This window comes from Carettochelys insculpta, chromosome 15, assembly GCF_033958435.1.
Source record: "Carettochelys insculpta isolate YL-2023 chromosome 15, ASM3395843v1, whole genome shotgun sequence".
Lineage (NCBI taxonomy): Eukaryota > Metazoa > Chordata > Testudines > Carettochelyidae > Carettochelys > Carettochelys insculpta.
Genome location: NC_134151.1, coordinates 14624454 through 14639219, shown reverse-complemented (window position 1 = coordinate 14639219; position 14766 = coordinate 14624454). Strand labels below are relative to the sequence as shown.

At 39.0% G+C, this 14766-nt stretch overlaps 1 protein-coding gene across 4 annotated transcripts in view; it reads right to left on the bottom strand.

The window, feature by feature from the left end:
- Positions 1–14766, bottom strand: part of GABRG2 (gamma-aminobutyric acid type A receptor subunit gamma2) — an 84292-nt gene that overhangs the window by 41543 nt on the left and 27983 nt on the right. For 3 of the 4 annotated variants that reach the window (XM_075009327.1, XM_075009328.1, XM_075009329.1), the window contains exons 1-5: positions 12102–12255; positions 9769–9836; positions 7939–8159; positions 6458–6540; positions 5667–5804 (exon numbers count right to left, since the gene is read on the bottom strand). In XM_075009327.1, the coding sequence (XP_074865428.1) occupies positions 5667–5804; positions 6458–6540; positions 7939–8159; positions 9769–9810 (484 nt within the window). In that variant the 5' untranslated portion in view covers positions 9811–9836; positions 12102–12255. Of the gene's footprint in view, positions 1–5666; positions 5805–6457; positions 6541–7938; positions 8160–9768; positions 9837–12101; positions 12256–14766 lie in introns of those variants that run through there. The other variant, XM_075009326.1, reaches the window with a different exon arrangement.

Below are 14766 nucleotides of genomic sequence, written 5' to 3'. Positions count from 1 at the left end.
TACCCCTAGCTAAAACACAATTATCTTTGGAGTAGTGCTACAGATGGCACCCATTCTGTACCAGCACCACAATAGCTTCTCAGAAGGGGAAAAATAGTGCATCCAACTGACACAATGGGGGAATATTTGCCAGTAGAATGCAATTATTTCCATTTAAGAATCTGATGCTGAAGAGCTGTCTCCTGCTGTACAGTGAAATCATTGGCAAATGAATGAATATGCTGAAAGGTTCCAAATGTTCCAGATACATTCACATAGGCTGTGTTTCTGACTTTTACCATGTGTCTAATGGTCTGTTCATTTCATTGGAAGATTCACAGACAACAGCAACAACAGATTAACGCCTTGGTTAATAATTCTTATTTACGTGCAACAAATGAGGTTAGAGCCCATTTGTGAGGGGTTAGATCAGAGATATCTCCTGGGGATCATCATCTGGTGAGGTGACTAAGTCACTGAGCTTGCTTTCCTGCCTACCCCCACCCTGTTCTTCTGGGCCAGAAACGTCGGTCTCCTGAAGCCAAGGCACAGGGGGGTAACCACTCTGCAGCAGAGCAACACAGACACTGAACTAGCTCAGTTCTAGAGCTTGGCTTTGGGCTGTTGGCAGCACCCAGGAATGCAACCGCCAAGAGGGACCAAAACCTCAAATGAGTCATCTTACTCTGTGTAAAAGTTATACACAGAGACAACTTGTGAGTTTGTTCCTTTGATCAATAAAGGAGAGCTATGCAGAGTGACTGCTCCCCCCAGGTAGCAATTATGTACCTGGAGGGAGCAATAAACAAAAGTGCTTTATTAAGTATAAAAAGTAGGATTTAAGAGTTTGCACATTCAAAACATACAGTGTAAGTTACTAAGCCAAAATAAACAAAACACACCAGCTAATTCTAATATAAGAAAGGTGTGACATGAACATTCCTACCCTAAACCAGTGTTCTTATCTCAGGCCAGAGTTCTTCTTTTTTCAGACCTGAGTCCAGTGGCTTTGCCTTCACCCTTTTGCTATAATAACAGTTCATTGTTTCCAGGTCTCTTCATGTTTATCATCTTATGATGAAGATGCAATTTCAAAGCCAAATGAAGAAAAAAGACTAATTGCTTTCCATTCCTTAAATAGATTTTTTTTGCAGGGTAGGAAACCTTTGTTTAGCACTCCCCATCCCCATGGAAAAATACCAGTTTCAGGATGGATTCCACCATCAGGTGTCATGGTCACATGTTTTTATAGGACCAAATGCAGTTTGGGCTTAAGACAAAATCATTCCCAGGTCTTTGATTTGATCACACAGCCAAAAAATTCCTGAAGTATCATTAATGGCTTTCACTAGAATACCTGGACTAGTACAACACTTTCCCACTTAATATTTCTAACTTCATGCACAAGAAAGCTACATGCATAGAAATAGAGTATATACTTTCAGGGGATCACAGACTCTTGAATAATAGGTTATATGACATGTTTTGCATAAAGCATCTTTGAGTTATGCAAATTCATATTCATAAGCCACTTTTCAAAAATCAGGAGGGGATTTGTGACACCATTTGCTTGGTCGGCTCTTGCTTTTGAATTCCATCTGACTTTCCAGGTAAATTAGAGATGGTTTGAAAAGTTCACTATTTATAGGAGCATGTTCACAACTCCAGGATGACTCACTGCATTTAAAAGGAGATGATAGAGTGGCTTGTGACAGTCCAGGCACTTTTTGTCTTTTGTAAAATACAATAGTGTAGGTACAGATTGCTAAATATGGGTCCTTCCAGTTGTGCACTTTTGGTAGAGTGTGTATGTCTAACATATGGGTAGTAGGCATGCACATTAGGTAGTTGTATGTATATGCAGTAATGTATGCAGGGTTATCAACTCTTATATATCTTATGTGACACTTATGGTGACATCAAGGCCCCATTGCTTGTACACAACTGTGTGTTAGCAGTTCCTGAGGCCTAAAATACCATACCTAACACCTAGCTGTCATGATCTGTAGCTAAAAGATTTTATGTAAGACATCATATCAAAACACATAACATATTAGTCCTGAAAATCATGTGAAGTATGGAAAGCATAGGTACAAAGAGTTAGAATTATGTTCTTAAAATGTGTTGAGCAACAGTACATAAGCACAGTCCTGATCAGCCCAGTCTTTAGATGAGGTGCAATATGCATGAAATAGTGGAAGTACACTTCAAGATAACAAGCAGTGGAGAACATAGTGTGATGTCTATACTCCAACAGGAGACTGAAACTGAGCCTCGGCAAACAATATATTTCACAGTTTACTGACGTATAAAAAGAAGGGGAGAGAACCCCATCGCCATCCTTTATCTCAGGAATCAAAAACCACAAGTGCTTTGAATGCTGCATGCTGCGACCTTTCTAAAGGTCTAACCAGCGATGTTGGAAGAAAGCCTGTATTGAGAAACACTTTTTGAACAAAAGAGCTGTGTTTGTTGAGGTTTAGACTGAGAAGCACATGTTTGCTCTTTGTTAGTTTGTAGCCATTTCTATCCTTGTCCCTTATAGTTGGTATCACTGAAAATTATGTCCTTTTGTTAATAAACCATAAATCAGAGTGGGGGATTGAGTGAAAAGGAGAGGTTGCAAACCCCAGTTAATAAGCTTCTGTGTATGCTTTCTTTCAAAGAGCAGCAAAGTCGATAACATTTTGTAGGTGCTACAGTAAGAAGATTTGGGTGCTGTTGAGAAAGAGGCTTCTGGGAGAGAAAACAGAGCTGAAAGAGCTGATGAGGTTTCCCTACAAAACGAGGGCCGTATATGAGCCTGCTTACTTGTTTGCTTTCTTAGTGCCAAGACTATGAATCACAACAGAATAATGGTTAAGGCTGCCAATGAAGAGATTCTTGCTATTTTCATTTCTTCATGTAAATGAGCTGTTTACAAATGTATCCATGAAAACTTGAGAGTCTGACTTTCAAACTCAGTTGAGGAGTGGAATGAGCAGCAAGCAATAAACACATTCAAGAACAAAGCCACTGAATTTTGGACCCTAGTGGAACAGCAGGAAGTATCATAGATTTCTAGGGCTGGAAGAGACTTTGGAGGTCAAAGAGTCCAACCCCTTGCTAAAAGCAGGAGCTACCCCAAATAAATCATTCCAGCCAAGTCTTTGTCAAGCTGGGAATTAAAAAATTCTAGGGACTGAGATTCCATCACCTCACTAGATAACCCATTCGAATGCTTCACCACCCTCCTGGTGAAAGGACCTTTTCTAATATCCAGCTTAGCTCTTCATCACTAGAATTTGAAACCATTGCTTCTCGTTCAGTCACCTGTCATCACTGAGACCAGCCTCTCTCCACCCCCTTTGGGACCCTCCTTCAGGTAGTTGAAGGCTGCTATGAAATCCTCCCTCACTGTTCTCTTCTTTATAGCATGGTTGCATTGCGGACTTGCCGGTGTGAATCGTGGATACAAATGGAATGCGTTAAAGAGGCAAGATTTGGTGTAATCCTTCACATCAAGTAGAAATTAACATTATGGGCTTTGTAACTGAAGTTCCCTGATACTAGAGCACTATTATCTTTGGCCTCTCAGGTTCATGGTGTAGCAGTTGTACTAATGCAGAAGCAAATTTCCCTGTGCTAATTTTGTTCACGTCTGACTGCACTCCTTCACTGGTTAAGATCCAGGTTGTACTCAGTTCTCAGGCAAATAGCTTTAGCAGTAAAAATGGAGGGAAAAGTAGAGAAAACATAAGATAAACACTACAGGAGGGGATACCTCCGAACATAATGTTTTTCCAAGTTTTTTGTACAGCCCCAGCAGGCCTGTAAAAGAAACTCAGCATGATTAAGTTGCTTTGGAAAGCATTTCTTGTCACTGATGTAGTGTTGGCTACAGTAAGCTTTTACGAACTATAAATGAACAATTAATATTGATTATTTTATTTAAGTAAATGAAAAAGACCTTTATGCATCAGCATATTAAAAACAACTTTGATCTTTAAATTACATTGGTTCTCTTAGAGTGTTACTATCTTTTCTCAGACAAGATTAACGGTCCCACCGGAAGATGGTTTTTATTTTATGAGAATACTTTATTTCTTTCAATGACCACTCTTTTAATTTTACAAGGAACCTCATCAAATGCCCTTGATTCACAAATGCAGGAAGCAACAGAACAATGGATTTGAAGCTTGTTGCATTTTAGGATTGTATTACTTTTCCCTTCAAGACAAATATCTCCATTAGAGAATGGGGGCCAAACAAGGAAAGGGAAGCACCAACTTAAAGAAATGCAAGTCAAGGTGATGTGAAATCAATGTAAGAATTTCTACCGACTTTAAGAGGAGCAGGCCAAGACCCAAGAACCTCTTACTCGTTGCTGCCTTTTGTGGAGTACCTGCTATAGGGGCCTGACTGAGGAGAGACGCTGTGGTGATTGTATTTTTGCTTTGAAGGTGGGTGACTCAGCCATGCCCTACATAATGCAAATTATTAGTAGCCTTGTTCCGTGCTTCTCTTCTTGCCCTCCTTTGCACCTTGAAATGAAATATCAAATATGCATAATGATATGACAAAATAATTTTTACAGAAGGATTGGCAGAATATGCTTTCAGACAAATGAGACTACAGGCAAAAAAGAAGCTTCAGACATTTTCTTCCTACCAAGAAGACTAAAAATGTCATCAGTGGCTAATACCTGCTTTCTCAAGGACTGGAAACCCAACAAATCTTGAACTGCATTGTTCACACTACAGTTTAATGTACAAGCAGGCAGTCTTGAACACTCGTATGTCTCCTTTTGATTATGTTGGCACTGCCACCCTTTTATTAATAATCACTGTGAGTAATTATTGTCACAAGCCCACAGACTTCTCTGAACTTGTGTAAAATTTGGTATAAACAAAACAAACCTGAATAGCAAAGCCTTTTCACTTCAGCATTCCCCTTGAAAGTAAGAATCAAAGACAAAAGAACAGTACATGCAAGAATACTAGCATTCAATTTCCTTCCGGACTCTTAATAACTTTCCCCAGTTTCCAGGTAGTTAATCGTTTCCACCACTAATGGTAATGTATGTGTGTGTTTTTGACCTAACTTATTAAGAGGCATGTGACTTTTTTATCATTTTGAAGTTTTTCATACATAGTGAGGGAGGGTAACACAGATAGAAATATGGAACAGAATTAGCTGAGTTGTACTGTATCTAGTTCATAGACGCTTTTAATAATTTAGAGTGAGAGCAGTATGCCATTACATTGCTGCAGGAGGGAATTGTAACTTTGGGTGGCAAGTCTATCCTGGGCCATCAGAAGGAAGGAAGGACAGGTGATCTTCTAGCAAGCATCCGTAGTAGCTTATTATCCTCTGCACAACAGCTGTCTAGTGTCTTTTGGGGGTGAGGGGGTTTGGGGAATCCAGTTAAGTCTTCACTTATTTCCTACTTCCCACTCTCTGACCATCTGCAGAGGCTTTTCTCTCCTTCCTGTGCTGGGATCTGCTAAAAGTGTGCTGAGAAAGCTTCTTCAAGAGAGATCATTTTACTTTGCCATTTTGTAGGACATATGAAGATTTGTTGACACATAAGGACTTAAAATCAATGTGTTCTACTAATTGCCAGTGGTGAGCACCATAAAATCAGAGACCTTTTTAAACATTAAAAAGATTTGAAGGAAAATATGCGGAAAAATAGCTCATTTTACCTGAGGTTGTCTTTACCACTTCCGTAGTATTTCTCAATCCAACAAAGGAAAACTGGTACAACCTCCAAGATCTGGTGTCTCCTACTTCCACCGAACTGCGTTTCCACTGGTAAATAATTTCTTCCCTGGGATAGCCATCTTCAAGAGAATTCCAAATACAGCTTCACAAAATTTTAATTTTTATTGTAAACATTTACTTTGGAAGAAACAGCCACATTATCTCTCCAGAAAAATACATGGGAAGGGGGAGGGCTGTGCAGGCAAGAAATTTCATGTTACCTTTCAAAACATTTTGTACTTTATGCTCTGAAAGTTATCTCCTTTCCCTCCCGCAACTTGAGACATCTAGCATGCAGTTTGGCCTCTCTGAAGTCACTGCCAAATCTTGTACTTCATACCATAACCTGATTTCAGAGATCTCAAGCACCCATACTCCAAAACTGGTCAATGGAGTGACACCCATATGCAACAAATATCACCAAGCGCCATACCACAAGACTTGATTAATAAAAGTTGATACTCATGGCAAGCATAATAAGTATTGAGAATCTTTGTGTACTCTTATCCACTGTGTGTCTGCCAAAGCACATGCCATTCTCACGTAACATTTTTTCTTTTGCTGTAGCTGTGAATATAGGCCATGTGTATGCATTCATAAACCAAGTTCCAGATCCTCCCTGACAAATCCAGTCAAAGACAGCTGATTATGATGATTTACGATAGCTAAGAATCTTGCCCTACGTATGTAAATACAAAGAAAGGTAGTGTGGGTAACTGAGCACACTACTTACAGCTTGAAAATTCCAGTGGACAGGAATGTTCATCCATTGGGAAGTTGTGTAACTGCAACTGACACTCAGCATCTATTGTCAGCCTAAGAAGAAATGATGGAAAAAACTTAGTAGCAGAATATACAGCACACACCATTAAAATGTCAATAGGAAACAACTGGCACTCAAATCAAGGTGCCTATCAACATGGCACCTGGATAAAAAGAACTGTATACCAAACAAGAAATATATGCACAGATATACATGTCATCGTGTATTTCTTTATTTGCCTATTCCAAGTGTAGGAATATATGATGTTCATTGCATATATTTGAACAATGAACATTGTTTTTTTCTTTTTATCACACCCACTATGTACTAGTCACTTACAAAACAGAGAATGTGAAACAGTTTTAAATGATTTTTGAGTGTGAAATGGCAGCTTTGCCTGAGTAGTAATTCCATAAGTGAGTTTTACAGGTAATTTCAAATGTGTGCCAGTGAATACGTCTAAGTAATAGTGTGCCATTATGTATTACATAGACTTATTTCACAAGAAAAGAGTTTTCTACAATAGGAATAGTTGGGAGCATTACAAAGTCACCAGTTTTTCACATATAACCTCTTCAGCACTGCCACTCTGTACACGTCTCCATTATAAGTCATGTGCTGAATGTAGTGAAGGGCATTATTCAAGAGAACAGAAGAGACGAGAAGAGAAGAGAAGTCTGCTGTGTGGTAGGCATCTAAGAACCTGCCTACCAAGCCATTTTTCACCCTGGCTCCTGCATTCATGAACTTTGTATCTCATTCTTTGGTGAGGATAAGAAAGGAAGATGGATCCGTCCACCTTCTAGATCAGCTGAATTGGAAAAGCACATTGTCTGCACAGCAGTGACGTAGGAACCTATCTTGATACGTATGAAGTCAATTGGAGTTTTGCTCCAGATTGAAATGGAAGCAGTGTTGGGTACGAAGTCATTCTTTCCTCAGATTACTGTCTTTTCCTTTCTCCCCTCATTGGTACAACTTCAGGCTATACACCATGGAGGCAAGCAATCTGCTCATGCTCAGGTAATGAAACTTTGATCTCTACATATTTTTCCTCCATTTCAATTTACCTCATTGTCCATAAATTCAGTGACAGTTTGGGTTCATTTTCTGTTCTGGGGATGTTTTCATCTCTCTCACTAGCATGAGTCCAGTTGGATCATTCAGGCTTGAAGAAAACCTAAAGTCTGACTTAGTAAATCTGCCTTGTAGCATGGTTGGCTACAACATAGTGCTAAACTTTACTCTTTTTCCTGGACATTTTAAAACTACCCTTCAAAAATAAGACAAAAAATCAATGTTTTTTTCTCAGTTATGCATTCCAATAACGTTTAAACCTCTCATATCACCTAAAATTGATTTGTAAGGCATTATCTATTCACATTACAATTGCATAAAATATACTTCTTTGGTTTTTCCTCGAGGAACCAAATTTAAACTCGTGTAAATACCTTAGTGTATATAGCACTCTGCCATCATTCCAGATCCTGAGCATCCTATTGGGCGTTGTTATCCAGTGAGCATCTGCCTTCTTGGAGTTTCGGAAAAAAGTATCTGGTATCCAGATCTTACCAACCATGTTACTGTTCAACCGGAGCACTTTTATCGTGCTGTTGAATTTCAGACGTCTGTCGTACCAGGTTTGGGCAAAAAATATATCAATTGTATATTCCTGTTCAAACAGAAATAGTAATGAAACCATTGTGTGCGGTAGCATCAGAGATGCATTTAGAAAAGTATTTTGCTGAAAAATTCGAAAAAGTATTTGCAGTCAGTACAAGAGGGATTGATGCTATAGCTGGTTGAAGTACTTATTCGATATATTTTGTGATTTTTATTTTCAAATATATGATTTCATGCAATTTCACCCCATTATCCTCCAATTCTCTAACTCCAATCTGCTGGTGGTATCATTTTCAAGTCAGTGCAACCCTCTCACCTTCCAGCCAGTCTCAACTGGGAGTCTAGTAGGTGATAGATAATCCCTGGCTTCCTGAGAAGACGCAAGGAAAGACAGGGAAAGCTTAACTGCTCTGTAACCTCCCCTTTTTCTTCCCCTTCCCTGGCACCCAGAAGGCACCTTGAAGTCATGCCTCATCAGGGACTGGGGTCAGTGGAAGGAAGAGATTTCTCTGCCTCTTTCTGTAGCCCATTGCCTCACCTGTAGTAGGTAAAGGAAAGTTGATTGTCTTGTATGCTTTGTCTTTCTGCTGCATATGACACTCTCAGGGAGTGCAGCAGCTGTTCTGCATTGCGTGGTAGTATAGTTTGAACTGTGTTTTCAGGATGCTATGCATAGGGCCCATCACCAGTTTGGGGCATGAGAAAAATATTTGTTTCATACAGCAAGACTGACCAGGTATCTAATCAGTTTTTTTCTTATTCACAGCATCATGGAGGTAAAATTTTGAGTTTGCTTAGGACTTAGGAGAGGAATTTAATATCTGTAAGTTAATAAATGACATTTGTAATTTTGTTTCAATTTGCAGTCAGTGTCATGATCAAAGGGCCCAGGTCCCACAAGTAACCATAAGTGACACAGTAGAAAACGGGGGGATCCTACCAGCCTGCACACTACAAGTCTTTACCAACTAACTTTCCATGTATACCTTTATTCCAGCTCATGAGGAAAGAGAGAGAGGCATTTTAGGGGTTAGACTGAAAGGAGCCACCACTAACTATTGAGTATGTGACATCAGGTCATTTTATTCCACACTGAATCAAAGTAAATAGCTGGTATTTTTTGTAGAAGACACATCCACCCTCCAAAATTAAAAGTTAATACAATTGAAAATCCATCCCTCCATATGTGTTTAATTCTATGTTGTGTCATGCACTATGTCTATATTTCTATATCAAACCATGACTCTTAAGTGGATGCTAAGATAAGTGTCATGACATACATATTACACAGTCTGTTTCCGGCTGGACAATCACAATAGTATTAAAATATTGATCCCTCACCCAAATTATTAACATGTTCCAGACTGAATCTTAAAAGTCTTTGCATGATTAAATAAGGGACTACAACATGGTTGTAAAAGTATGATCTAAAAGATCTGTAATAATGACTTATTAAACACACTCTGGTTTGCAATGAAAAGGTAAACTCTCACTCCCCTTTATAACCATGACCTACTTTTCTCATGAGATTGATGTAATAAGACTTTTAAACTAAGGTACATACAATATCAAAATAATAGAAGCATAATTGTACTACAGTTATAAAAGAATTATTTCATGCATCAAAGATTAGTACAGCATTAAAAAAGGTTACCTACCATATTGATAGCATTCACTGGACCAATGCTATTTACATACATATCAGTATGAATTACTGTTGGCTTAACTGCAAGGAAAACAATAAGGATTAGTAATGCAAATTAAGGTGAAAATTTACTACAGAAAAAATATGTATAAGGTTGTTATTTTGGAATACTGTATGTGTGTTTGAGGGGTGGTGTGTGTTTGAGAATGAGAGAAACACATATTCCCAATTGGCAAATATGGAAAAAATAGTAAGTTTTGCAGCAATATTTTTAGTTCCTCAATGGACAGAGATATGTCAGAGGCATATTTTGATTGCACTTAATGCTGGTGTAAAAGAAGAATAATTATTTGAATCAGAATCAATAGACTCCTATGAGAGAGATGAGAACAAGGCTATGTCCATGTCATTGTTGTTTATATAGGGGACCTTGTTTTTATCAAATGCTACTCCTTGAGAAAACAAAAACCTTTTTCAGCATCCTCTGATGTATTTCATCACTCGTTTCACGTGAAGTGACTCAATGCAATGTGACTGGCATAGCCTGAAGTGATGTCTGCAGATAATCATTTTGTGAGCCCAAAGTAATACTGAGGACTTGCAAAACAGTAATTGAATACAACAGTTGCAATAATTTAGTCTGAAATATTGTCTGCTGTTTTGACCATATTAATTCCTGGCACTCTAAATATAAAGATGTATGCATCTCCTGGAACTGGAAGGGACCTTGGAAGGTCACCTAGTCCAGTCCTCTGCCCTTTTGGTAGGACCAAGTACCAGCCCTGACATCTATTTACCCAGTCTCTAAGTGGCCTCCTCAAGGGTTGGCCTCACAACCTGGTGTTTAGTAGGCTACTGCTCTAACCACTAAGCTATCCCTCCCCCCAAATTTAACTCTGTACTAAGAATTCTGTGTGAATAGATCTCTGTACTAAGACAAATTGAATCTTCCCAGATTTTTTTATGGATGTTGCACTCCTTTTACTCCATAAAGCCTAGGTTTTGGAGAACAAGCCATACAACATTTCTTGTTATATGTGTTTCATTGGGAATTCCTCTGCTAAGTTCACAATGTGTATGTCTGTATTATCATTGGGCGTTACTCACATAGACTCTCATGTAAACTAAACTGGATAGTTAAAATTGTTCTCCCTTGTTCCTAAACTTCTTCATAGCCTTGCTTGAGTTAGCCTGTTTCATGGAGTTTGCTGTCCCCTGCTTTCCTTTGTTTCTTTGACACATGACTTCTTTTTGCTCCTTTCCACAATATCATTACTATGGTATGAGACCCTTCACTTCTGTAGCTCTTATTAATTGGGATAGGCTTCAAATGTTTCTTCACTTCTTCATCTACTCTACTGCTTCCTCTGAGCTCATCTGTGAGTAAGAGCCTTGGCTGGTATATTGGTATAAACCTTCAATGGTGCTATCCTCTTTACTAAAGCTGAGGATCTAATCCATACAAATCTCTGGTTTCTATACTCCAAACTACCCTCTGCTGCTGTGTATTTTTGAAAGTCTGTGATTGTATAATTTAACTGTATAAATCACCTATTGGTACCAGCATTTACAAAACTGGATGATTAAGCATAAACTCCTAACTCCATGTGTAGGCATGAAATAGAAGCGCCCTGATTTTCAAAAGAGTTGAATTTCTGCAGCTTCATACATTTCAATGGAATTTGTAGATCCTCAGAACTATTGCAGATCAGGCAATTCAGGTGTCGTGATCTGTATTGATACATATTTGTGCACACAATTTATCTTAGAGTGCTTATGATGTGAACCCTAATAATGGTTCAAGTCCTGTTAATGCAAGTCTGTATGGTGACTTATATTTGATAAACAGTGAATGTTCTGAGTTCCAGTTCTATTCATCTAGCAACCACGTCACAAACTGTCACCATATTTGATACTAACTATCAATTATTGGCTATTTACTGGAAATCACAACAAAAAGGATAAAGAAAAAAATATAACAGAGAGCTAAATGTAGCTTGAATTCAAAGATGTTCTGTACCTGTCCTCAAACTTTGGCATGCCTGTTGAGTAGGAAAGCTTGCACATGCTCTCCATATCCTGTACTAACTCTGTTGGCACTAAATCTTCAGTATCCAGGACATTCAGTCAGAATCCTAAACTTCACAATAATCTAAACAATTATAATACTAAAAAGCTAGTTGGTTTAACCAGAAGATTCCATTTTCCCTTTGGCCATGTGTTCTATTGTCTTGTATTGTTTTCATTGCTTCTTTGGGTGGGTTATACTTACAATACATATGTTGCAAAGTAAGCATTCTCTTCCTTCAACTCCCATTTTGATTAAAAATATGTTAGGAAACACACCTCCTATGTCAGGTCTCAGTTTGTTGTCATATCCCTCCAGCAAGCCATTTAAAATCAGGGTGACATCACTCTCATGGACTTTGGGAGTCAAAACCCATGTTTTGTTGGATGTATAATCTTCATAGTCATCATCCCCCTTTTGGCTAGAACTGAGAGGGAAAGAAAATTGAAAAACAAGGAAGTCTTGAAAAGTAGGAAAGTTACAATTGCATTCATACCCAATTCCTTTTGAAAATGTATTAAGTGAATAATCCTAGTCTAATAGCACCACAGTACTTCACAAAACATTAAAACATGTCAGAAATATTGTAGCCAGGATGTCATAGATCAGGTAAGGCTAAAGCTCATTTTGGTAAATTTCTTTTGGTATATAGCAGGTCATTTCCTGTGTAGCCTATGGTAAATTAATGTTTCTGTCCTTTGTTTCTTCTCCTTCTTACTAACTTTGGCCTATTATGAAAAAATCTCTAGTTACCAGTTAGTTTATGCAACGCTTTAGTAGAATAGTTCTTGTACATATGCCATGTGCTAGAGTTATTTTGCTTTGTGATGATAAGTTGACATATCCTATTAATGCAGGACCACTAATTAGATGAATTCACACAAACTGCCATGTAGCCTCACTGCACTATGGTGAACCCAAGTTTGTTCTGTACCTAGAAGTTCAACACGAATAGCTTCATTATCACTTTTGCTTATCAGAGGCCAACCCAAAATAAATTGCCTGTCTGAATTTTTTTGTGATCGAGAAAGTAGTCGTCACAATAGTAGTAGTAACCCAACACTCATATTGTAGAAACGTCGGTGCAGATGCTGAGACTGCTTCAAAATGGCTGCTTCTAATACCAGGGAAAGTGACACTTCTCTGGCACAATTTTAGTGAATACTATGCACACCGCTCTGCCAATACTTCTATATCCTGACCTGCTGCAAGATTCTTCCTATTCCAGCCTTCAGCTTTCTTTTGATTTGAGATGGTTATTAGTGCTGGAAATATGCTAAATTATATGGAGGGCAGAGGTGTTCACAAAAAGAATTAAAAGGAAGCCTTCACACTCATTTTTGTTTGAGAATAGTCTCAGGCACATAATGCACAAATTATAGTTCAGGAATAATGGGATTTTTTGAGGGAGAGGTACAGGAACTCTTATCTGCTGGATTATCAGCTACTCTGAACTCATGCTTGAAGGGAGGCAAGCTAGGTACAAATAAGTGTGGCTATAGGATCCCCAATGATCACTTTGCCAGTTCAGAACTGTAGTAAGCTAAGATCCCAATATTTCATCCTTAGAGCAGTGGTTATCAACCAATGTGCTGCGGCACACTGGTGCTCCATGAGAACTGTTCAAGTGTGCCCTGAAATTTCACCAATTTTCCCTTGCTGTGGCTCTTTGCAGAGCTACCGCAGGGGTAGAAATTGATGACCCCATGCCAGCTGGGGCTCAAGAAGGAAGGCTGCCTGAGTCCCCGCTGAGGCAGGGTTAATCAATTTCCCCTCCGCAGTGGCTCATTTTGCACAATCATCATGAGAGGAATGCTGACTATGCAAAATCCTGCTCATGCCAGGAAGCGGCTGAAATGCTGCTTCCCAGCCTGAATCAGCCGGAGGGGAGCCCACCCCCATTCTGTCTGTGACAATGGGGAGAGAAAAGGGAAGGAACATGTTGGATCTGAGACACAGTTTAAATGCCACATCCTGGGTCTAATGGGCTGGCAGGGAAGGGATCCTGCTTTCAGTGGTTACTTGTTTACTTAACGTCCCTAGCATGGCATTGATTAGATTTTGAAAATGTGTCTGTGCGCACTGTCTAAGACCGTGTATCCTGTGGAGGATTTGGAACATTAATGCATTTGATCCTTGTTTAGCTTATTGTATGCACTATGTTGCAAACCTCTCTGTAATTATAGTAAATATGCCATTTTTTTCAGAGGAAAAAGTGGGTGAGCCATGGAATTGCTTGTCTCATTAATATGTGATGTGTAACTGAAAAGGTTGGGAACCACTGACGTAGATCACCATCCCTCTTCCTCTAACCCACTCTGGAAAACACTTCTATAAAGGGAAAAAAAGCAAACTGTTTATTCTGTGCCATTTGGAGATTTCAGAGGCATGAATGGGATTTAATTCAGGCTAAGAAGCTGGTACACTTTCTCCTCCTTTCCCAGTACAGTATCAGTTGAGGGAGCCCTAACGAAACTGCTTGTTTTCCCTGGTCATAGTCATCTACAGTTCCTGATGCCTCCAAGAGAAGCTGAATGGGATTTAAAGGCATTTGGTATCTCTCAGAGAACAGTTCAGGACTAGAGCTTAGAGTAGAAGACAGGACTATTTGGTGATGCCATTAAAACCATACATTCCAGAGGAGACAAGCCTGGAAAAGTTGGGGCGAGGTCAGCACTCAGCACTGCCTTTCCTGTACATTGGCTAGCACTTGAAAGCTGATATTGGAGGTCATACATGCCATACCCATTAAATATGTTTAGCCATACTATTTCCGTGTGCACTCTTCTGGCATCCCTCCATAGTGCTTAGTCATTATGTGTCATCAACCACAGCAGTTCAGTCACTGCATAATTTTGAGCCTGAGAATGATATACATAATTGAGCTTTTAATGTTTTATTGGCAATCAAAAGAACAATTTTTAATTGGCACTGTGCTGCATA